Below are 21,319 nucleotides of genomic sequence, written 5' to 3' on the forward strand. Positions count from 1 at the left end.
GAAGCAATTCCTGAATTTCATTACTCATTTTGTTTAGTCTTTATAGAAAGAATTTTTTGGCAGAGATTTTAGGGTAAGGGCAACAACTACTTATGAATGGAAATATACACATATGTATTCCAGCAATTTCTGCATCCTTTACAATTTGTTATTTTCAACTGAAGAAACTGGAAATGGTTGGATTTGCTCAGTTTTATCTCATAAATTGTGCTGCAATACAAAAGGATTTTGTGTTTGAGCAGAAACTAACAGCCAAGAAAAAGAGCCCAAAAGCTCCAAAACAACTCTTTGCCCTTTTATTGTGATGCATGTGTTGCTCAATGCCACAAAATCTCTCTTATTACTTCAGCTGCACTGGATGACTTACTTGGTGAAGTTCCATCCAAAACAGTCTCAGAAGAGCATGTCTGCATTTATTCCCTCCCTGCATTTCCTAGGAGAAATGTGCTGTTACAGTATAACCACAGAAAAAAAACCCAATTTGTGTACTGTTATATTCTCTTTCATGAATACACTGTGAATGCATTCTTTCAGGGTACTCCCTATATAACTTTAACATGGGTTTTTAGGTAATCCAAGGCTTTGGCCACCACCAGCAGCAGGAATCTCCAAGAACAGCTGCTGCCACACATGTACTGGTAGACAGAGCACCAACAGAAGCCAGGCTTTCAGAAATCCAAAGCAGCAGTTGAACTGAAGAATTATAAAGATTCACCATTGTAGAAATACAAAGAAATTTCTCAAAGGAACTTCAAGGGAAAAAGAACTGTGGAACGTACATGGACAGCCAAGCAAGATGCCTCAACAATAAGAAACCTTTAAATTTTTTTTTTCATTTTTGTGCTGTACTTGTCTGTACAGACATGCTGGGAAGATGAGGATCAGGCACACTTTGCAGTACAAATGTTAAAACAATGATCCTCATCCTATTCACTTCTTTAACATTCCCAGTTTGTAGGCTGGCTGGAATTGTCAGGAAATACCATTCTTGTCTCTACCATCTCTGAGAAGACTGACACTGAAATAAAACCCAGAGGCATGTTAAGTGACCTGTAGGGCCTCAGCCTTCTGTATAAATTTAATGTTTTAGGTCTTAAACATCCCCCAGCTTCACCCCCCCCACCACAGATACAAGAAAGACCTGGCCCACTCTGCAATTTCTGTGTTAGAATTACAGTGCTCTTTCCAGTTACATGGAGAACTGGATGTCAGAGAAGAAATTAAAAAGGAAAAAAAAAAGGCAGGAAAAATGCTAAGATAGGTTACTTCATTTCAACATCTTCATCAACACAGGTGCCAGTTGCTCTTTCAGCTGTGGATCAATTTGAATATTGCTCAGTTCTTTGATATTGAGGATCATCTCGTGGGCTTGGAAAAAAAGCTCTTTGCCCACAGCATCCTCCACCCGCCTGCGCCACTCCCTCAGCCTGGGTCTGTCTTCAAAGATGTCACAACCAACTCCAACAGGCTGCAGAGAGGGGAGAGAGCAACAGTGAGGCTTGGGGCAGTCACCTCTGAGCTGAGACACAGGCACTGAAAGGAGACTTGCAGGTAAAGGGGAAAAAAAGGAAGAGCTCATGGAGGAGCAGTAGGAAAAAGGGAAATCTCTGGTACCTGTGTGGGGGACATAAAAGCTAAGCTGGATTTTAAAGGGCATTTACAACTCAGGGTGCTGGAATAGCTGATTAGGGCAGCATAGATGTGCACATTCTGTGAGTGATTTTCAGCCATGACACTGAAGATGTTGGCTGGCAGTTCCAGGGACCACTGCCCAGTTTGCAGTAGAGAGTGCTGGGTTATACAGCAACCCCCAGCACAAAATGTGTTTAACTGAACCAGTGTCCTAACTAACATCATCTAACTCCCTGCTGCTTTCTGCCTGTGCCACTCTCTGGAACACACTGCAGAGAACAGAACTGCTGGATTTCAGTCCCTTGGAGAAAGAAATCACTGCTGGTGGCCTGGCAGGGAAAAATCAGTTTGTAACAAACTTAATTTGATTGCCTCTGAGATTAATTATTTCATCTTCCAGACATGGCATGGGCAAGTATTATACTCTTGAATGATAGAAATATTCCTATATGGTTGTCTCATTTCATCAGACTTGTCTGCTATTGCTTCTCATTTATATATATTACCTCCTTCTCTGGAGGTTCAAAAGAAAGTCATGATAAAAAATGAAGAAAAGGTTATTGCTACAGATGAGAAACAAAAGAGATCTGTTGCAGCCAGCTCTTTTTCCTGATTTTCATTGCTGTTCTGAACCCACTCCCACATTCTCCCCATTGTCTTAGGCCAGTTCTGCCAAGATATGCCCTGACTTCTCCTGTAGTGAAGAGTTCCCACATGCTGCCCCTCCCTGCTCAGCAGCATCTGTTTTCCTTGTGCTGAGCTTCCTCACCACACTCCAGGCACTCACTTGCATCAGTTCCACAATGGCCACAAGATCTGCCAGGGAGATCTCACTGCCAATGATAAAAGCCTTGTCCTGCAGAAACCTCTCCTCAAATTGCTTCAGGGAAGTGGAGAGCCCCTCCATCACCTCCTGGAGCTTCTCCGAGGGCAGAGGCTGCCCTGTGAAGAGGGGAATCAACACCTGAGGAGAGAAGGGACACAGCAGCACACATGACCATCTTCTCTGGTAGTAGCAATTGAAGTTACACCCCATGATCATCAGAACCCTGCAATTAAGCCACAGAAGGGGATGGCAGAGCTCCACAGAGCTCCTGGACAGAGAGCACACCAGCAGTCCTAACTGTGGCCTGCCACAGCAGTGACCTCAGCTAATCAGCAGCAATGTGAGGAACAAAATCAAGGATCCTCACCTCATTCTGTGCCTGGCAGCTGTGCCCTCCCACTCCACCCTGCTGGGCTACAAAAATAAAAAGGGGAACAGCTCCAGGGAAGACAAATCTGCCACAGTCACCCCTGTTAGATGCTCTGTGTCACCAGCAGCTGCCCAGCAGCCACCCACCCTGCTGTGGAACTGGGTGCTGCAGGCACTGCCTGTCCTGCAGGGTGATGGAGAGGAGGGAAGGGTGGTACCTGTGGCAGGAGCATTGGAAGGACTAGAATTTATCAACACTGGCTGGAGAGACAGAAATGGCTTCCTCTGTGTGACAGCAGCCAGCAAGGCTGGAAGTGGTCAACACCATTTTTGCATAAACCTTTCAGTGGCTTAAAGCATCACTCTTTAAATTTTGGTGGAGCAATCACAGAAGTGCAGTCCTTGTGTCTGCACAGACCTGCTGGCACAGGGGGTGGTTGCCTTTCTACAATATTTTTCACCACTGTCAGAGGTGTATGCACCACTGGAGCCCCCAGTGTTTCTCAGCTGTGCTGCCTTCACCTTCCACAGCTACAGAAGTACAGTGTGTTTAACTGAGAATCAAAATTATAAACACAAATTTCAATCAGTGCAAGTGAACTGAATTTCTACTCACTGCTAGTATATTCAACAATTCAAGTTGGGATTGCTTAATCCAAGCCAGGATTTTGGCCAAATACATGTGGAATCCATTTCATCAGAAAATTCATGGCCAGTTTTCTTCCTAAGTGACTCCAATAATGCATGTTGGGATCTTTGGGTAAAATTGCTTGAAACAGCTCTTCCTCCTTCTCCTTATCTCAGGGCTATCTTCTCCCATTTCTAGCTAATATGCTTCTCTGACAAGGTGGCTTTATATGTTTCCATATTTACAGTTATTCTGAGGACCTTTTCTGCATCTGGGCTATCTAATCACCATCAGCAGCAATTAGTTGGATTTCTTTCCCTTGGAGCACTGCAGTGACAGCCTGCAGAGGCTGGAAGAAACTGCTTCTTGTATGAATCTGCCTCATATTTGAATTGCTTCTCTGTACTCTCTAGCCAAAAAATCAAATATCAATAAATTCAAGAAGATAAATGAGTCCTGATATGCTTTGTTAGGCACAAACAAGAGCAAATTTATAAGGGAGTTGTGAAGTTACCAATTTACTAGCAATCCTGATTTCATGTGAAATTCCATGCCAGCTGTCCTTGCAGAACTATACTTGCACCTAGCTCTCTCTAGGGATAGCTGCATTAATTCTGCTGAGTTGGCTGGAAATAGGTGTCCAGCAAAATCATCTGATACTAAATGATTTTCTGACTCAGGTTGAACCAGGTAATTTTGCCTAAATGTAAATTGGTTTGGCAACACTGAGTAAAGAAAAGCTGCCTCTCAGTGTGTCTCTGCTCTCTGTCCCTGAGCCTATTTCAGAGAAGCACATAAGTGTGCTGGAAGAAGAAGACTCCTGTATTTCCACCCTCAGGAGGCTGCAGGAACTTGCATGAAGACATGAAGAATGCAAGTCTTTCTGCTTCCAGCAACAAAACAAACGTTCACCAAAGCCAAACTCTGCCTGTGTGCCCACTCTGCACAGCTGTGCAGGGAGGGGGAGGCCCTTGGAAGCAACACTAACTCTGTAACATATTCAATCACAAATCCAGGCAATGAAAGTCTGCTGGGTTTGAGACCTTCTGTACCAGCCCTTCTTTCAGGGAAAAACCAAAATGGCCAAATCTGCTTTTGCCAGATCCTGATGTTGATCACTTTGGAAATGCTCCTTTCTGCTGCATTGCACTCAATAGTTATTTAGTTGTTTGCCCTGGGTGTTTGGTAATTTGCACTGTTCACATGATTTGTATCCCATCACCACACGGCTTTCCCCTTTCCTCCTGTCAGTGTTGGTGCTCTCTCCCTGGTGTACCCCTCCTCTCGCCCCTCCTCAGCTGTATCCCACTGGCTGTTGCCCCCTTCCCCTCTGCTCAAATTCCCCCTGGGAGAAGGCAATGCCCCCTTTTCCATCTGGGAGGTCACCTGGATGATGTGATGTCTCCTATCAAGGAAATAAATTTACAGAATCACAGAATAATGAAGTTGGAAGAGACCTCTAAGATCATTGAGTCCAACCTATACCCTAATACCTCAAGTAGACTATAGCACTAAGTGCCATGTCCAGTCCTTTTTTTAAACACATCCAGAGATGGTGATTCTACCACCTCCCTAGGGAAAAGCATTCCAGTACTTTATTATTCTTTTGGTGAAAAAATTCCTCCTAATATCCAACCTATACCTTCCCTGATGTAGTTTGAGAGTGTGTCCTCTGGTTCTGTCAGAGACCAACCCCATCTGTCTGCAGCCTCCCTTCAGGAAGGTGTAGGGAGCAATAAAGTCACCTCTGAGCCTCCTCTTCTTCAGGCTAAACAGCCCCAGCTCCTTCAAACACTCCTCACAGGGCTTGTGTTCCCCACATGGAGAAAAGCACTTCTTGTCTTTTGCCTTTGTCCATGTAAGATGGTGTGTGCTGGGCTCCACAGCTGGGTGGATTGGACCTGAACAGCCCAGACACAGATTCTCACACCTTCCAGCTAGGAATGGCCCAGGTTTGTTGTTTCATCACAACAGTCTCTGAATTGGGGCTGTTAAAATGCTCAGTACTCCCACAAACCAACACCACTTCACTCACATTTTCACATTCAGTCTCCTCACCTTGATCCACATGGTTTTAGGAGCATTGGCCCTGATGTTGGTGTGGTGCCAGGACAGGTACTCATCCACACGGGCCCTCTGCTGGATGTCTGAGGGGTACCAGTGGTCGGGAGTGTTGTACTTGCGGCTCAGGTACAGCAGGATGGCAGTGCTGCTCACACAGCAGGGGACAGCAAAGGGTCAGGCAGTTACAGGGCACAATGCTCCTGCCTAAGCTCCCCCTCCTGCTCCTTCTCAGCTTGCTGCTTCCACTACAAAACATGCAGATCAGGATTTCCAGCAGAGTCTAGGGACCATATAAAGGCATCTAATTCATGTCGACATCAGCAGCCCTTTATCACCTCAGCTTCCATGAAAACATTAACCTGCTGGAAAATCACAACACTGCTGGACAGTACTGGGGGTAAACACACTGGGCTAAACAAACAATAAACCTCCATGATCATCTATCAGTGATGCTAACTCCACCTGCTCCTTGCCTGTTCTGACCCATCTCTCTGACACCTGTGCACTAAATGAAACTCTCTGATGGGTAATTTCTGTCTTTTCATCAGGTCTGTCTCCAGCATGCAGCTTCCACTGAAGTCAGTGGAAGTCTCAGCAAGGAAACCCTACAGAATCTTTTTTTGTGTTTGTCCAGATGTTTATACTTTCACTAACTGGCAGAAGTCAGATGGAAAAATGTCTTAGTCATCTGCAACAATACTTAGGCTATTACTACAAAAAAAAAAAAAGCCACAGAAAATGTGCTGACAAAATGGAAGAAAATGCAGACACCCCTGCCATGCTGATACTGCTACAGTTCAATTGTTTCAGTATTATTACATCATTACCAGTCTCCATATTAATCTTTTAAAGTAAAGTCTAAATTTTATCTGTGTAGATGTTCTCCCAGCCTTTATGACTAATTCAGATAAATAGAATTCTTTCCTAGAGTAAAAGGGATTTCTTTTCTCAGGGTGAAAGGGATTTTTATAAGCTTTAAACATCTCCCAGCAATGTTTATAATCCCATTTTGAGGTAAGTACATTTAGGGTGAGATGAGGAAGCTAAGTCAGCTGAGTTGTTTACATTCTGAAAGACAATTCAAACGGAAAATGGAAAGAGATCAAATGAGGTTATACTATTAAAAATAACCAGCACGTTCATATATTCTGTGATCCTTAATTATTCCATGGGAATGACATCTTCTGAATGCAGCACAGACTGTGGTACCCAAGGAAATCTAAGGACTGAGCTCTTACCATTCTGCAAGGGTGAAGTCTCCGTCCTTCAGTGCTGGTACTTTCTTCAAGAGGCTGACTTTGCCTGCACCTTCACTGTTTGATGGCCCTAAGAACAGGAACAGACAAACCTCAGGTCAGAAGTGTATCTGCCAGTGCATGGTAAATGAAATACCTGCAGCCAGCTGCATGATCAGTGAACTGTGTGAGGTTTTCCCAATAGGGTCATGGCTCACAAAGGAAAGGTAATGAATTGGCAGAGTCAGTGTAAGAGCTGCCTGCAGAGGCAGCAGGCTCAGGCTGGCCACGTGGCATGGAGCAGTGGATATTTTTATATTTCTAACAGCACTTCTCTTGCTTGATCCAGGTATACCAGGATATTTGCAGAACTTACTGACAAAGTGGACATTGCCTGGGGCAAGGAAGCTCAAACACTCAACCCTGCACTACCCTGTGCCACTCCTGGCTCTGCACATCAACCTACTTCTAACAGGAAAACACAGGAGGAAGACACCATTCCATAAGAATTTGAACTCCACAGTCCCTTTGGAGGAATTAACAGCTGACTATCTAATCAGGCTTTCAGTTTCCCACTGCTGGCACCAGACTTGCCAGCCTGCAGTTAAATGCCAGGGAGTTGCACAACAGCCCAGGAACACCTGAGTAAGAAAAGCTGTGAGGAATTTGTTTGCTTTGCTTGTTTGAGGTTCTCCTGACAGGACATGACAATTAAAGTGCAAATCCTGATCAAATCAGCATGACCAGCAGGAGGTCCTGTACAAAACTCCCTTTGTTCAAAAAAAGACAAGAAAAAGGATCATTAACTTATAGTGACCTCCAGCTCTAAGAACTATTTGTGCCCATTGAGGAAGCAGTGGCAGTGTCTGCATTACTGGGCAAATGTGCAGTAGGAAATAAAACCAGCCTCTGGACAAACAAGTTTATTTGCAGCTGGTTTGGGAAGGGCTGGGAGAAGGCAGGTTGCTGCACTACTGCTTTCCCTTAGATTGATTTCACATAATGAGTTAAATCAAGCAGAGCATACAATACCACTTGTTCTCCTTCCCAGCTGACTAGCCTCTACTTTATTTCTTCTTGGAGAAGTGGGTTTTTTTAAATTCCAGTGTAAGCAGATTCATCAGAGACTAAGGTTTACACTCTTCTGCTATTTGAAGGGGTTCAAACCTACATTTCCCCTTTAATTAGGAAAAGTCTCTGGCTGCCTGCTGTGAATATGGGCATATATGGTATAGATGTGAATAGCTGGGTAAGAGGCTCCATCTGCACAGCAGAACTAGGCAACACTGTCAAGAGAGACAGGAAACCCTAGGTAGGGCTTCTTAAAAATAACAGCCTGACAGAAACCTCAAGTTAAGCCTAATAACTGAGAAAATTGAGTAAAAATAATTTAAAATGTGCAATGTATAAAAATAAAAAATGTGCAATGTCCAGGATGTCTTACCCCCATGATTTGTATCACAGAAACAGCGAGGCAAATGTTTGTAAATTTACTGTCATGCAAGGAGTTGCTCAGGGAAGGTGCTTTGTTTAGTGCTTTTAGAATGGCCCCAAAGGCCAGGGGTCACCACACACCCAGCTCTGGTGAGCTCTCTAGTGTTCACCTGGTCTTTGGAAAAGTGCAGGACAAAGTTGCAGTCAGTAATGCTCACAGCTAATGAGCAGTCCCTCGTCAGACCCAGCTGTTTGGCTGTCCTGCTGTCTGTGTTTATTATCCAGGGCAGCAGGGAACTAAGAAACAAGGACATGAGAAGTAAGCAGTGGGTGACGGCAGCCTGAATTGGATTTCAGAGGGCTTTCATCATACAGCAATTCCAGCAGGGATACTGAGCATATTTGTTCCCTGACAAACCACGTACCATGTCATTACAGCAGGTTGGACAGTAGCTCAGTGCTTGTGACACAGCCTGGGGATGGAATCAGCTACTTTGGTTTGTAGATAGACATAACAGACCTGTGCTGAGACTCTGACTGAGCTGTGAACTGGTACATGCATTGTTGTGAACATTAACTCCGGGCTGCTTCACTGGGACCCACTGCTTATTGTATGAAAATAGAGACCAATATTTGTATTTGCAGTTTAGCAGAATTTAAGCTCATGCTTCCATCCAGCAGAGCCAGCCTTTTTGTTCAGTGATATTGGGTGGTCCATCTTTATCATTGCTGTGATGTGGGCTTGACTTACAGCTGTTTTTTACAACTGTTTAACATTAGTTGTATCTGGAGTAATCAGTTCTTGATGACTCCCAAGGATGGATGCAGCTATAGCTATATAGATATAGACAGATATAGATACACAGTGTGTATAGTTGGGCTTTGAGGTGTAACTTTAACAAGCAGAGTATCCACAGTCAAAAAGCAGGACAGGCAGCACACATGAGGAAATCTTAAGCCTAAGCCATAGTGCAGAGAAGGAGGTTTATTGGTGGGTGAAAAGAGCAATGGAGAAGATTTTATGGAAATAGAAGGGGGGAAGTCCCACTCTATTTGCCAATCTCATACCTGCCTAATCATCTAATCCTCAGCCAAAGGTTTCGAAGTAACATGCTGTGCCTTAGGCACAAAAGTAACAATTTACAGGAAAACTCAACATTTAACTGGGCAACAGTCACACAGCTGGAGGAGCCTGAACAGAGTTGTCGCAACCCACAGCACTCCCAGAGCACTCCTCGACTGTCAGTGTGACTAATTTGCTAGAAACGGCTAGAGGAACATTCCTTGGAGAGCCACAAAAATAGATGCAGCAGAGCTGCGGGACTGCTCTGGGAACTGGAGCCACACTGAAAGAAACCACGGCGTTCAACGCCCCTGGGCAGCGCCGGGGTTCAGCATCCCCCGGCTGGCCCGGGGAGCTCCTGCTTCCCTCGCAGCGGCCTGAGGGACGAGCGCAGCTCCTGGGCCGGGAGTCCAAGGGGCTCCGTGAGGGCAAAGCCTCGGCAAACCCCCAAGCCCGGGGCCGCAGCGGTTCCGCGGGGTCCGTCAGGGCAAAGCCTCGGCAAGCTCCCAAGGCCCGGGGCCGCGGCGGTTCCCGGGCTCCGTGAGGGCAAAGCCCCACAGCGGCGGCGGGCTGTGCGCGGCGCCCGCCGGGATCGCGTTACAGCGCCAGGAGCTTGCGGGGCTCGGCCGCTCCCTCCCCGCCCGCTCGGTCTGTGGGGACCCTCCCGGCCCTGCCCCGGCCTCACCTGCGCGGGGCTGCTCCGCGCCGCTCGCCGCCGCCGGCTTCTTCCCCAGCACCGAGTCTGCCAAGAGCCAAGAGAGCGGCTGAGCCCGCGCCCCGCCGGGCCGCGCCCGCCCCGGCCCCGCCGCCTCGGGCAGCGCCCGTCCCACCTTTGAACAGCTCCACGTGCTTGAACTCGAAGGGGATGTTGTTGCTCCGGGCGAAGATGTAGATGGAGCGGCAGGGCTGCGAGAGCAGGTCCAGGTACAGCTCCAGCCCCATCCCGACCCGGCCCGCCCTGCGGGAGCTGCCGCGGCTCTGCACCGAGCGCCCGGAGCCGCCCCGCATGGGCCGGCGGGGGCCGAGCCGCGCCGGGCGGGAGGTGCCCTCCGGCCCTCCCCCGTTCCCTCCCTCGCTGTCCCGGGCCGGGCCGGGCGGGGGCACAGGAGCGGGGTCTGTGCCGGGGGGACCGCGGGACGAGCCCTGGAGAGTGTCGAGGAGCCCGGGAGAGCCCAGCCGGGGCAGGGAGGCACGGCCCGAGCTGGGACCGGGGTGACAGGGCTCCTCTTCCCACAGCGTCGGGAGGATCTGGGTCGCTGTGGCTGGCAGCGTGTTCATTCATTTTCCTTCGGGAAGGGAAGGGGAATAGTGACGCGAGTAGCGGTCAGTTACCAGCCTCAAAGGTTGGTACTGAGCAGTAACAGAGAAGGGGCTGTCACTCCCCTCACAGCTTTAGCTGGCACCGCAGGGTCTCTGGAGTTACTCACCCACAGCATCCCACTGCGACTTTCACAAGGTAAATGCTGAGTTTTGTAACACAGTTCTGCAGGGCTGTGCCACGCTGCAGACAGGGCCCCTGCACAGTCTCCTCTAAGGCACTGTTAATCACGCACCGCCAGGTCTCAGCAGGGCTTTCTGTCCAGAACATAATTCTTTAGTCATGTATTCTCTGCTGCAAGGTGACATCTGAATGGCAGTGAAGTGTGGAGGACTCCTCTGTGGATGTTACCTCTGCACACTCACTCAAAGTGACTTTCCCTTCCCTGGTATTTGTCACTGAGCCCACAGCGTTTCCCAGCTGTGTGATTCGGGAAGGTGACGGCTGGCTGAGTGCAGGGACTCTGGGAGCTGTGAGATAGAGCAGCTGAACACTCAGGGCAAAGTCACCCCCAATCAAACCCACCTCAGCTGTGCTGACACCTCGCTATCAGTGTTGTGCCAGAGAGCTTGTATGGCACAGACAGATCTTCGGGAATCTCAGGGAGAGGGAACTGGAGGATCAGCTGCTCTTTTTCTTGTGAAAAGGCTTGGGTACTTGAGCTGGGAGCTTGTGGACTAGACAAATTACAAACTGGAACATTTCCAGGGGTTTAGGACTTTAAATTTAGAAGAGCACAGTAAGAATTGTTCAGTTTCTCAGCCAGAGCAGGGAGAGGTGCTGTGCACCCCCTTCACTTCCCCTGCAGCACAGCTCAGCCTCTTGAGCACCTGCACCCAGCGCTGATATGCTGCAGATCACAGCTCACGGAGTCTTGAGTTCAAACTCCTTCAGTGCAAAGCAATCTGAAATGTTAAGGGAGTGGGGAAAAGGAGCATGGAAGTGGCTCTGCACAGGTAAATACTCAGAGAAGTCTTTGAGCTTCAAAGTGCTCCCATGCCCACACTCTGAGAGATCATTGAGAAGAGTGTTGATCTCAGCAGTGTGCAGCACCATGAGCAGTGTGGGCTCACTTTGCTCCTTTATTCATGGTTCACTTGCTCCATTAGTCCTATCTGAACTTCAAAGATCTTTTCATGTGCCTCCTGGAAATGCTCCTTCCTTAAGTTTTTCTCCAATTTGCTGACTGCACTGCACAGCCCACATAACCAAAGAGGTATTTTTATCTGCTTTGTTATAGGGCATTTGACTGATTATTCCTGGCTCCAGGCTAGTGCTTCTAGCACTGTATTTTCATTTGACTCCATCACCTCAAAGACCATTTTTCGTGCCCTTATCTTCTCTGTCAGCAAGAAGCAGGAACAAGACAGAAAAAAATGCATTAAGTTTTGCAGTTTATTTCTTAATCATTTAGAAGAAGTCTCACGATGTCTTTCTGTTTTTTCAACATTCCTCCTATTTTGTGTGTTACAGCTTCATTTTATTCCAGAAATCACAGGTTCTCACTTATTTGGAAATAGCCCTGGCAAGAGTTGAGGAAGTTGAATGGACCACGTTTGATTAGGCTGACAGTGGAGGTGTAATCCCTCTCCCTTTTCAGGGTGAAAGGGGAGTGTTCACTCAACAGACCTTGTACCAAACAAGCAAAACTCTTGCACAACCTGTTGGGTTTTGGGAGGCAGCTCCCAGGGCTTTCCATCTAGGAACTGGAACCAGGCAAGATCCAATGGCACAAAGCAACAAAATACAGAGGTAGAGGGGTAGCAGAAGGCAAAGTACAAGGATGAGCAGCCTTATCTCCATGATTTAGAGCAAAGAACAAGGCAGATTTATCTGTTTCATAACACTGTGGCCATCCAAGGAGTTACTCTTGGGAGGTGCTTTGTCCTGGGGGAATGGAAGGGCTCAAAATCCCACTGGTCACTGCACGCATGCCAGGCAGAAACTATGGGAAAAACAATTTAAAATCCCTTTCTGACATCATGACCAGGCTGGAGTGAGGCAAGTGTGTTTATCCTTTGTGAAACAGCAGTGCAGGAGCACCAGAGAGCCAGCTCTGAACATAGCTCCAGCTTGGTTCTGAAGGCAGCCTTCTTGCAGGAGTGCACAACTTAAGGAACTTGTGCCTCATTCCAACAAGCAGAAAATTGGCTCAAGGCTCTTAGGTGGAGTTTTTGTCCTACAAGTATAGTAAATAAAAAAAAGTTTTAAAAAGACATTTTATTTGCCTTGGCTTGTGCAATGGTTTGCTTTGGTCTGGAGATTCTGCAGGGACATGTGTGGCACAAAAGGCACTGCTCTTACGTCCATTCTGAGATCTGTCAGGATTAGCACCCCACAAAACAGACTCTTGGTTTTGATTGTTCCTCTGCTCTGCCAATACTTGTACAGAAAGTGTGAGAAATATTTATGATGCTGGTAGAAGTTTGCTCTCTGCAAGAAAGGGAAAAGCTGAAAGTCAGGGCAGGTGCAAAGGTGCCATCAGCAGAGTGCAGTGAGGCTGGGCAGCCTTGGCAAGGCAGCAGAGGCACCTCTTTGATTTCAGGGGTGCAGAGCAGCCCAGCTGGGAGCGTGGCGAGGCTGCAGGGAGGGAGGAAGGAAGTGGTACAACGTAAACACCTCCTGGGCTCAGCAGGGCAGGCTGTCAGGCACTGCTGCTCAGGCACCAGCCATGCAAGCACTCCTGGGGCCAGCACAGAGCTGCTGTCACTGCCTTTGCTCACTCTCAACAAATGTACCAACAATACATCAGGTAAGAATTCAAATAGCCCTGCACGGAAAGGGAGAGAGTTTGAGGGCAAATGTGCCTTTTCATCACTGATATTGAGGATTTCCTGCAGGCTGGAAGGATGGAAAGGCACCAGGCTGCTCCTATAGCTCAGCCTGCAGGCATGTGCAATGCAGACTCTGGTTTGTGGCCCTTTGAACTAAAGGGCAGGTTTACTCAGAAAACAAACAGAAAAGCCAGCTGGCTCATTCCCCAAAAACAGTAGATCCAACTGAAAAAATGTGTGAGACTTTGAGCAGCTACATTGACCATTTCTGGGCACTGCAATAACTTGACTTGCATTCAGACATCTCACACCCAGCTTAGTGTGCAGCCTCCCCCATGGATGGTGAAACCAGCAGCAGAGACAAACAGACCTCCAGGTACAAACACAGCTTAGCAAGGAAGGGAGAAAAACAATTCTGCAAACTGGAACCCTCCTCATGGAGGTCTGCACCTGGAAATGGGAGCTCACAGGGACAGGAGAGCAGGAAGGCAGGAATGGCACAAAGGGACACAGGCTGTGGCTATGGAGGGTGCTGCACAGGTGTGGATGATGATGTGATGTCCACTTCCTTCCAAATCCTGATTACAAATCCAAACAGAACTACAACACCTGGCACATGCAGCCCTTGGCTTTCTGGAGGATCTGAGGAGACTGAAGAGCAGTGGAGCATTAACCATGTGTGGGACATTCCCTGTGTGAGCTCTCTGCTCACACAGGGCTGGCCAGCACAGCTCCCTGGGCTAGCCCAGCCACAGCAGCACTCCGTGCCAGCAGCCTGGCCAGAATGGTTTCTGCTGTGCTGAAAAACCACGCTGGGAGGGGGACAGAGCCTGATGTGGTTTGCAGAGAGAGCCGTGTGGTTTGCAACAGCTTGACCAAGAAAAGCAGCTTTTTCCACTGTGCAGGGTGTTCTTTGTATAGCACGGCTTGAGTCTCTGGGTGAGGAGCTTTATTGACCCTGTCCTTGCCAGAAGCTGGAGGTGTCCCTTGGTGCCAGCACAGCTCCCTGCCCTGGGCATTGTCCCTTTGCTCTCACAGGGGATGCAGCAGCATCTAGTGGCCAGGTGTTCCAAGGGCCCTGGCAGGGTTCCCACCGGGGCTGGGTCCTGCCCTGTCCCTTTCCTAAAGAGCAAAAATCTCCAGCAGCCTGTTTCCACTTGGCCCGGTGAAAACCATCTGCTACAGTGTTTTTTCTTTGTTTCAGCCACACCTGTTCTGCCGTACCCTCAGGAAACCTTTGCTCTGGCCTGGAAAACAGAGCAGAGGTGGGAGGGCAGCTCTGGTGCCCCTGTTCCCACACAGACTGAACCACCTCAGCCCTGAAACACATCCGGGTTCTGGCTGCTCCTGCTCCCACACAGACTGAACCACCTCAGTCAGCCCTGAAACACATCCAGAGGTGCTGGAACATGAAAGAAAAGCCTGCAGGCTTTCTACACTTCCCCTGCTGCAGTGGACAAGAGGGAAAAGCTGCTCATGGCAGTCTAAGATGTATTTTTCTTCTCTTCTAAGTTGCAGAAAGGCTGTGAACGAAGAGAAGTGCATTTTGTGGAATGGTGTGAATGATTTTTGGAAGAAATACTGAAAGACTACAAAAAGCCTTCAGAAAAATAATCCATTTTATTAGAGCACAACCCTTTAATTCTGCTTTAGGAGATGCTGCTTGAAACTCTCCAGCAACTCAGGTGCAACCTGGTCAGCAGTCAAGTTCTTAACGTTCATGATGTCCTGGTGGGCTTCCAGGAAGAGCTCCTTCCCCACAGCCTCTTCCACCCGGCTGCGCCACGCCGCTAACGCCGGCCTCTCCTCAAACAGGGCATAGCCTGCAGAGACGGGCTGCAGAGACACAGAGAGCACAGAGTGAGCTAACAGGGCATAGCCAGCACACACAGACCCAAGTGAGCCAAACAGGGCATAGCCAGGGATGGACCCATGGAAATGGATGTGCTTCTGGCTCAAGGCAGCAGCCATGACATCAGGTGGAGCTCATCTCTGGCTCTTGGGTCATAGGAGGAAAGTGGTGACACCTCAGCAGCTGCTGTGCCTTGGGACCTGCAGCAAAGGGCTCTGCCATGGCTAACCCCAGAATGGTCCATGCAGAACATGGACATGCACACCAACACAGCTCTTCCAAATATCTGTACTTTCCTGCCTAGCTTGTAATTTATCTTTCTTTCATGATTAATTCTGCCCATATTTCTTTGTTTCATCAAAGTAGGTTTTCCCCAGTAAAATTGTTATCAAAGTCAAAAAGGAGCAAGATTAACCCCAGGGAAGATCTGCCATTACAGAGCTGGGGGTGCAGCACCCCCCTGGCCTGCCCTGCCCACAGCCCAGCTCACATCCAGCAGTGCTGGGGTTGCTGCTCACCTGCATGAGCTCCACCAGTGCCACCAGGTCTGCCAGGGAGACCTCGCTGCCTGCAATGAAGGGCTTGTCCTGCAAGAACTTCTCCTCAAACTGCTTCAGGACAACGTTCAGCTCCTCAGTGGCAAGCTCCAGTTTCTCTGGAGGAAGTGGCTGGCCTGTGATGAGAGGCAGCATCACCTGGCAGGGAGAAGAAACAACTGGCTTTCTATGTGTTTCCTTCCAGATCTACTCATCACACTCTCACTGCCACCTTCTGAGGATCCCTCACCAGCCATGCATGGGAAAAACCAGAGCTGCTCATCCACCTTGCCAGGTTAACATAAATGTCAGTTCTTACTGCCTGCCTCTCCTTGTCTGCTGCCTAGAAATCTGAAAACTCAACCACAAGAGTCTCCTCTCAAAGTGATGCCTTGAGAAGGCTGGCCTAGAACAGGGACCAGACAGAGCTAAAGAATAAAGTAGGGATTTAGTAGGAGGTCTCAATGGATCCGCCTTGGGCAGCACAAGAGCCCAGCCAGGGCTACACCCATAATGAACCAAAATGGTCACAAAATGGACAACTGGTCATGGGGTCTCTCACTTTCATAAGTTCTGCTCCATTTGCATATTGGATTTCATTGTTCAATTACAGTTCCAGCCCATGAAGTCCCAGTTTTTCTCTCTTCAGCCCACGCTGTTTGTGCTCTTGGGGCTGAGATTTGGATCATTTGTCCTTGGTGCCCAGCTGGAGAAGGAATTGTTTTGTCTCCCTGCTCTGTGCAGAGAGCTCACCATCCCCTAACATGAAACACAGACCCACACACTAAAGCAGCACAGAAAAACAGAAAAGCTACAACCTGAGGCATCAAAGGGAAGACTGTATCATCTGCCAGCACCTGCATTTTGTTTGTGCAGAGGGAGATAGTTTCTTTCCATGAAGCTGGGCAGCCAGCACTGAGCTGTGTCTGGGGGAGCTCTCACCTTCTGCATTTGCTCTGGATTTTCCTTTGGCTGCAGCAGGAAGGATCCAGCCTACTTCACTTAGGCTCACTTCAGCAGCCAAGTCAGTTTTGTTCCTATCTCTCACTTGGCTTGTACATTTGCTGAGAAAGGCCCTGCAGACAGGCAGGCCATTTCCCTTACAGCCCTTAGCACCTCATTTTTGGTGTCCAATGATTTTACCTTGCTTAAGAACAGCTTGCTCCCCTTGGCACGGATGTTGGTGTGCTGCCAGGACAGGTACTCATCAACCCTGGCCCTTTTCTGCAGGTCAGCTGGGTACCAGTGATCAGGAGTCTTGAATTTCTGGACCATGTACAGGAGGATTGCAATGCTGCCCAGAGAGCAAGACACAGCAGTGAGGTGATCATCTGGGATTAAAGCACCTCATCCTTTATCCTTTCTTTTCCCCCAAATTTTGCACTGCTGGACAAACAGCCACACAGACCTGATGGGTAGAAGTGCAGCAGGGCACAGCACAGGAGAGAGTTTGTGCTGCTGCCTGTGGACCAAAATCTAATACAAGTAATTGCCCAGTTTTGAGAAAACAGAAGCTGCAGAATGAGTTTATACCAAATCTGAGCTTCACACTGCCTGGCCATCCAGCAGTGGGTGCTTTAGGTCAGATTTCCTGCACTGACCTCCAGCCTCCAGCTGCAGGCAGAGAGCAGGACACCTGGCCAGGTATTTAAGGCCAGAAACAATGCCTACAAAGCAGCAAAGCAGCTCCAAGCAGCAGCTTTTCCTACTGTTATCACTGTTCAAGTTGCTTACATAAGATAGCTTCTCTTGAAACACAGGTTTGTCATGTACAAGGGGAGCAAAGGACAGGAGGGAGACAAAAACCTGTCTGGACTGGAGTGCCAGCAGCACCCTGGCAGAATCCAAGCACTGGATAAACAACAGTGCAGCAGGGGATTATTTGAGCCTCACCTCTCTGCTAAGGTGAAAGAGCCATCCTTGAGTGCAGGCACCTTCATCAGGACGTTCACCTTCCGGAACTCCTCTGTCTTGTGCTGCCCTGAGGAGGGAAAGGAGAAGTTTTACTTGGCAGGGATACTCAGGACCTGTTTGTAAATATCTGAGGAGTTTGTGGGGACTGTCCAGCTCCAAGTTCCTCTTTCTGACTGTACAAACTGAGTCTTGCATTGAGTTTCTAAGCCATGAGTGAGTGCTGCAGGGCGAGCAGGGGGCTAGCCCTGTGCTATCAGCTTTTCTACTGATTATTGCCTGTATGCCAGGCCCACCTATGGACCAAGGGCAGCATGGTTAGGAGTCCTTTCATACCAACAGCACTTGACAGCTTGGGGCTCTATCCACTCCAGGTTTGTGCCTGGAGATACCTGTGCTGTACAAAGCCAGAGGGAGCACCAGGCACATTGGAGGAAAGGGATCTCTCAAACCCTCTCCTCCAGGGAAGGGAGGACACTGAGAAAGCAGATAGATACCTTTTTCTGGAAGTTATGCACTTTATATTCAACTATACTTTCTAAAGTCCACAGATGAAAATAAATTCCTGTGATTCCATGTAAAGCCATGGGTACTTCATTACAGATGAAGTTTCAATTAGCGCCTGTGCATCTTGCAATCTTTTGTAAGAGCAGATATGAATTTGAGGTTGCTTTTAAACTATCTTGTAGGACCTCCCCAAAGGGTAGGCAGAGTGAACCTGACAGGAGAAGGTGTTTTGCTCATCTCAGTGTACTCCATTCTGTCTGAAACCAGTGCCAGAAGCCTTGTTCTGTGGGACTTGTTTGTGACAGCCTTTTCCACCCACTCCCTTCAGCCACACATGGCTGCCTGGGTATTCAAGCCTCTCTGATGTAACCTTGTGCCCTGTCCTGCTCTGTGAGCTATCTGAGACTCTGTGTGCCAGAGGAGATGCTCTGGAAGCAAATTTAGTTTTCTGTACTTGGCAGACCTGATTTGTGACTATTCCCCTGTCACTTGGCTCACCGCCCACCTCCCCTACCCCTCTCAAAAAGAAGTGTGCAGATTCCAGGTCTTCAGGTGTCCTTTGAATGCCAGGTGATCCCTACCCATTCCCACTCCTTCCACCCCTTTCACTGACACCTGCCCTGCTGGGGCTGAGAGCTTTTCTGGGCCATCACACTTAAGGCACCAGCTCAGTTCTGAGTCTGAGCTCCCTCACCTTGTCCTTACAAACTGTGCAGGGCCAGGGGCCCGTGCAGGGATCCTCCCCCACTGTGGCACCCATGCAGGTACCTGGAGAGCTTCCCCAGGCATGGGAGGTGCACCCAAATCACCCATCTCAAATCCAAAAGCAGATTCCCAAGGGGCACAAAGCACTGGGAATCTGTGGAATCTGTGATTTAATTATCTTTCCTTCACTTCCCCTATCCTTGCATTTCAGTTGTTCCTTTTTCTTTGCTGGCTCATTCCTTGCCAGTTTCCTCTCCTTTGCTCCAGTGTCTCACCACAACAATTAATTAATTTATTGGGAAAGAAGGGGAAGGGCACAAGATGAGCCAGCCCCCAGGTACAAAGAATTGCAAAAGCTTTTGCTATGAGGCAAGTGGGAGGAAAGCCACAGTTAAGGTACAACCACCACACAGCTCAGGTGCAGGGGAACACCCAAAGACTCAACCACAACACATCTGAGGTTTCTCTCAAGTTGGAGTCTCTTTTGTTCCTTCCTCAATTTCAGCTCCAGGAGCCTTCTCATCTTTCATTGTTTTTAAGCATTACTTACTGAGGCCTTTTTATGCCCACTGCATTACCTTAATTTCAAATCCATCAGATATCTGGAGAGGCTGAAGGATAGGGTTTACCAGCTTCAATTACAAACACAGAAGATAGAGATCTTTGGTGAAAAGACACCTTTGGACAGGCTCCCACCAGTTATCAGTTGGCTGGAACCCAACAAAACCACCTCCCTTCATTTCTCAGTGTTCAGATCACTGCCAGCTGCACTGTCTCGCTCCACAGCCTTCTCAAGCTGGTGCTCAACCCTCCCAAAATAACCAGAGCACAAAGCACTCGGGCCAGTGGAACCCCAGGGGGGCAGCCCTGCCCCTGCCCTGCCCTGCCCCACCTTCCCATGGGGACAGCTCGGCAAGCTGGGGCATGGCAGCGTCCCGAGGGGGTAACCTCGGAGGGGCAGGGCTGCTCTCACTGCTGCTGCTCACCACAGCACACGTTCTTCTCAGCTGAATTCCTGAGCCAGAGCCACACACCTCGGCTGTCCCCACCCATACACCAGTGTCCCATCTCAGCAGCTTTTTGTTTCCCATCTGAATGGGGAATGCCCCAGATCTGGCACATCCTGAGCGCTTCTCAGAAAAGCGTCTCTGTTTTTCAGAGACCCATTTTCTGCTGGGTGGGGCCGATTTCAAAGATACCACACGCCTTGGCAGAGTCCTGTTTGCTGCAGAGGAGCACAGTCACTGAAATCAGTACATAAACTACAGAATTGCAGAATTTGGTGTGGTTTTTGTGTAGGCATCAGGAGGGCCACCCCAGCCTCTCTCAGCATCTCACACTGGTGGGGATGGTGAGTAACCCTCCTGCTTCTGCCTGCGGGCTGGAATCCAGCGGGCATCCCCCGGGAGCGGCCAAGGGACCGGGGAGCAGCGGGACCCCGCAAAACTGGGGCTGAGACCGTCTGGGACCCCGCACAGCCGGGGCTGGGACCACCCGGGACACCGAAAAGCTGAGGCTGGGACAGGCTGGGACACTCGCAAAACCCGGGGCTGGGACAGGCTGGGACACCCACAAAGCCGGGGCTGGGACACCCCCAAAACCCAGGCTGGGACACCCCAAAGCCAGGGCAGGGAGAGAGCAGAGGGACACCCCAAAACCGCGGCTGGGACAGCCCCAAACCCGGGCTGGGACCGAGCAGAGGAACATCCGCACCCGCAGCTTCTCCGGGACCGCCCGGGACACAGCGGCGCCCCCGCCCCGCTCACCCTTGGTCAGCTGCACCCGCTTGAACTCGAAGGGGATGTTGTTGCTCCGGGCGAAGATGTAGAGCGCCCGGCAGGGCTGCGAGAGCAGGTCCAGGTACAGCTCCAGCCCCATCGTGCCGCTGTCGCTGTCGCTGCCGCCCGGGCTCGGTGCTGTTAAAGCTTTCCCGCCGCACCGGGCCCGCCCCGGGCAGGGCGGGGCAGCAGCGCCCGGCGCTCCCACCGGGGCGGGCCGAACCCACGGGACGGGGCCCGGGCTCAGCCGGGCTCTGCCGCCTTACAGCCCGCGGCTGGTCCCGGTAACTGCCCTGAGTGTACAGAAAGCTCAGCCCGGCTGAGGGGGTGTGAGCGGCACGTCCTGGATCTGCCCCTGCCACCTCACAGCTCTCGCACAAGAGGAATTCCCGTTCCTGTGACTCCCGTGCTAAGAAAAAACAACTGGAGAGCAAGCAAGCACAGCAGGAGAACCCACACTGCTTCACTGCTATGACACAACCTTGCTCCTATCTTCACAAGATTCAACCGCCAGTCCCAAATCCCATTTCTGCAAGATTCCCAGCTTTCAATCCATTTACTGCTAATGCTGGTGGGACACTTTTTTCGCTTTGCAAAACAATAAGCCAGAGCTGGAGGCATTCATGAAGGAAAAGTAACCCTTGGAGAGTAGTTGCAGGCCACAGCTACATGGCAGTTCTAAGGCTT

At 49.4% G+C, this 21,319-nt stretch overlaps 2 protein-coding genes across 2 annotated transcripts; both read right to left on the reverse strand.

The window, feature by feature from the left end:
• Positions 1-274: 274 nt before the first annotated feature.
• LOC135454607 (glutathione S-transferase theta-1) lies at positions 275-10,273 on the reverse strand. The gene is made up of 7 exons (XM_064726893.1): positions 10,082-10,273; positions 9,937-9,993; positions 6,758-6,845; positions 5,514-5,664; positions 2,420-2,596; positions 1,267-1,468; positions 275-1,018 (listed from the first exon to the last, which is right to left on the reverse strand). Exons 1-6 carry the CDS (start codon positions 10,257-10,259, stop codon positions 1,268-1,270), a joined length of 852 nt encoding a protein of 283 aa, XP_064582963.1. The 5' UTR covers positions 10,260-10,273; the 3' UTR covers positions 275-1,018; position 1,267.
• A 4,667-nt stretch (positions 10,274-14,940) lies between these two features.
• On the reverse strand, positions 14,941-20,827 carry GSTT2B (glutathione S-transferase theta 2B). The gene is made up of 5 exons (XM_064726805.1): positions 20,621-20,827; positions 17,625-17,712; positions 16,875-17,025; positions 15,714-15,890; positions 14,941-15,179 (listed from the first exon to the last, which is right to left on the reverse strand). Exons 1-5 carry the CDS (start codon positions 20,730-20,732, stop codon positions 14,982-14,984), a joined length of 726 nt encoding a protein of 241 aa, XP_064582875.1. The 5' UTR covers positions 20,733-20,827; the 3' UTR covers positions 14,941-14,981.
• Positions 20,828-21,319: the final 492 nt, after the last annotated feature.

The sequence above is a fragment of the Zonotrichia leucophrys genome, chromosome 15 (assembly GCF_028769735.1).
Source record: "Zonotrichia leucophrys gambelii isolate GWCS_2022_RI chromosome 15, RI_Zleu_2.0, whole genome shotgun sequence".
Classification (NCBI taxonomy): domain Eukaryota; kingdom Metazoa; phylum Chordata; class Aves; order Passeriformes; family Passerellidae; genus Zonotrichia; species Zonotrichia leucophrys.

What these genes read in the sequence shown, in the direction of transcription:
- LOC135454607 (XM_064726893.1), bottom strand. Translation starts at nt 10,259, where the DNA reads ATGCGGGGCGGCTCCGGGCGCTCGGTGCAGAGCCGCGGCAGCTCCCGC. An exon ending in GCACGTGGAGCTGTTCAAAG is followed by an intron (nt 9,994 to 10,081) that starts GTGGGACGGGCG and finishes GGCTCTTGGCAG; the next exon opens with ACTCGGTGCTGGGGAAGAAG. An exon ending in CCATTGTGGAACTGATGCAA is followed by an intron (nt 1,469 to 2,419) that starts GTGAGTGCCTGG and finishes CCCTCTCTGCAG; the next exon opens with CCTGTTGGAGTTGGTTGTGA.
- GSTT2B (XM_064726805.1), bottom strand. Translation starts at nt 20,732, where the DNA reads ATGGGGCTGGAGCTGTACCTGGACCTGCTCTCGCAGCCCTGCCGGGCG. An exon ending in TCTTTCACCTTAGCAGAGAG is followed by an intron (nt 17,026 to 17,624) that starts GTGAGGCTCAAA and finishes CTCTCTGGGCAG; the next exon opens with CATTGCAATCCTCCTGTACA. An exon ending in GCAAGCTGTTCTTAAGCAAG is followed by an intron (nt 15,891 to 16,874) that starts GTAAAATCATTG and finishes TCTCCCTGCCAG; the next exon opens with GTGATGCTGCCTCTCATCAC.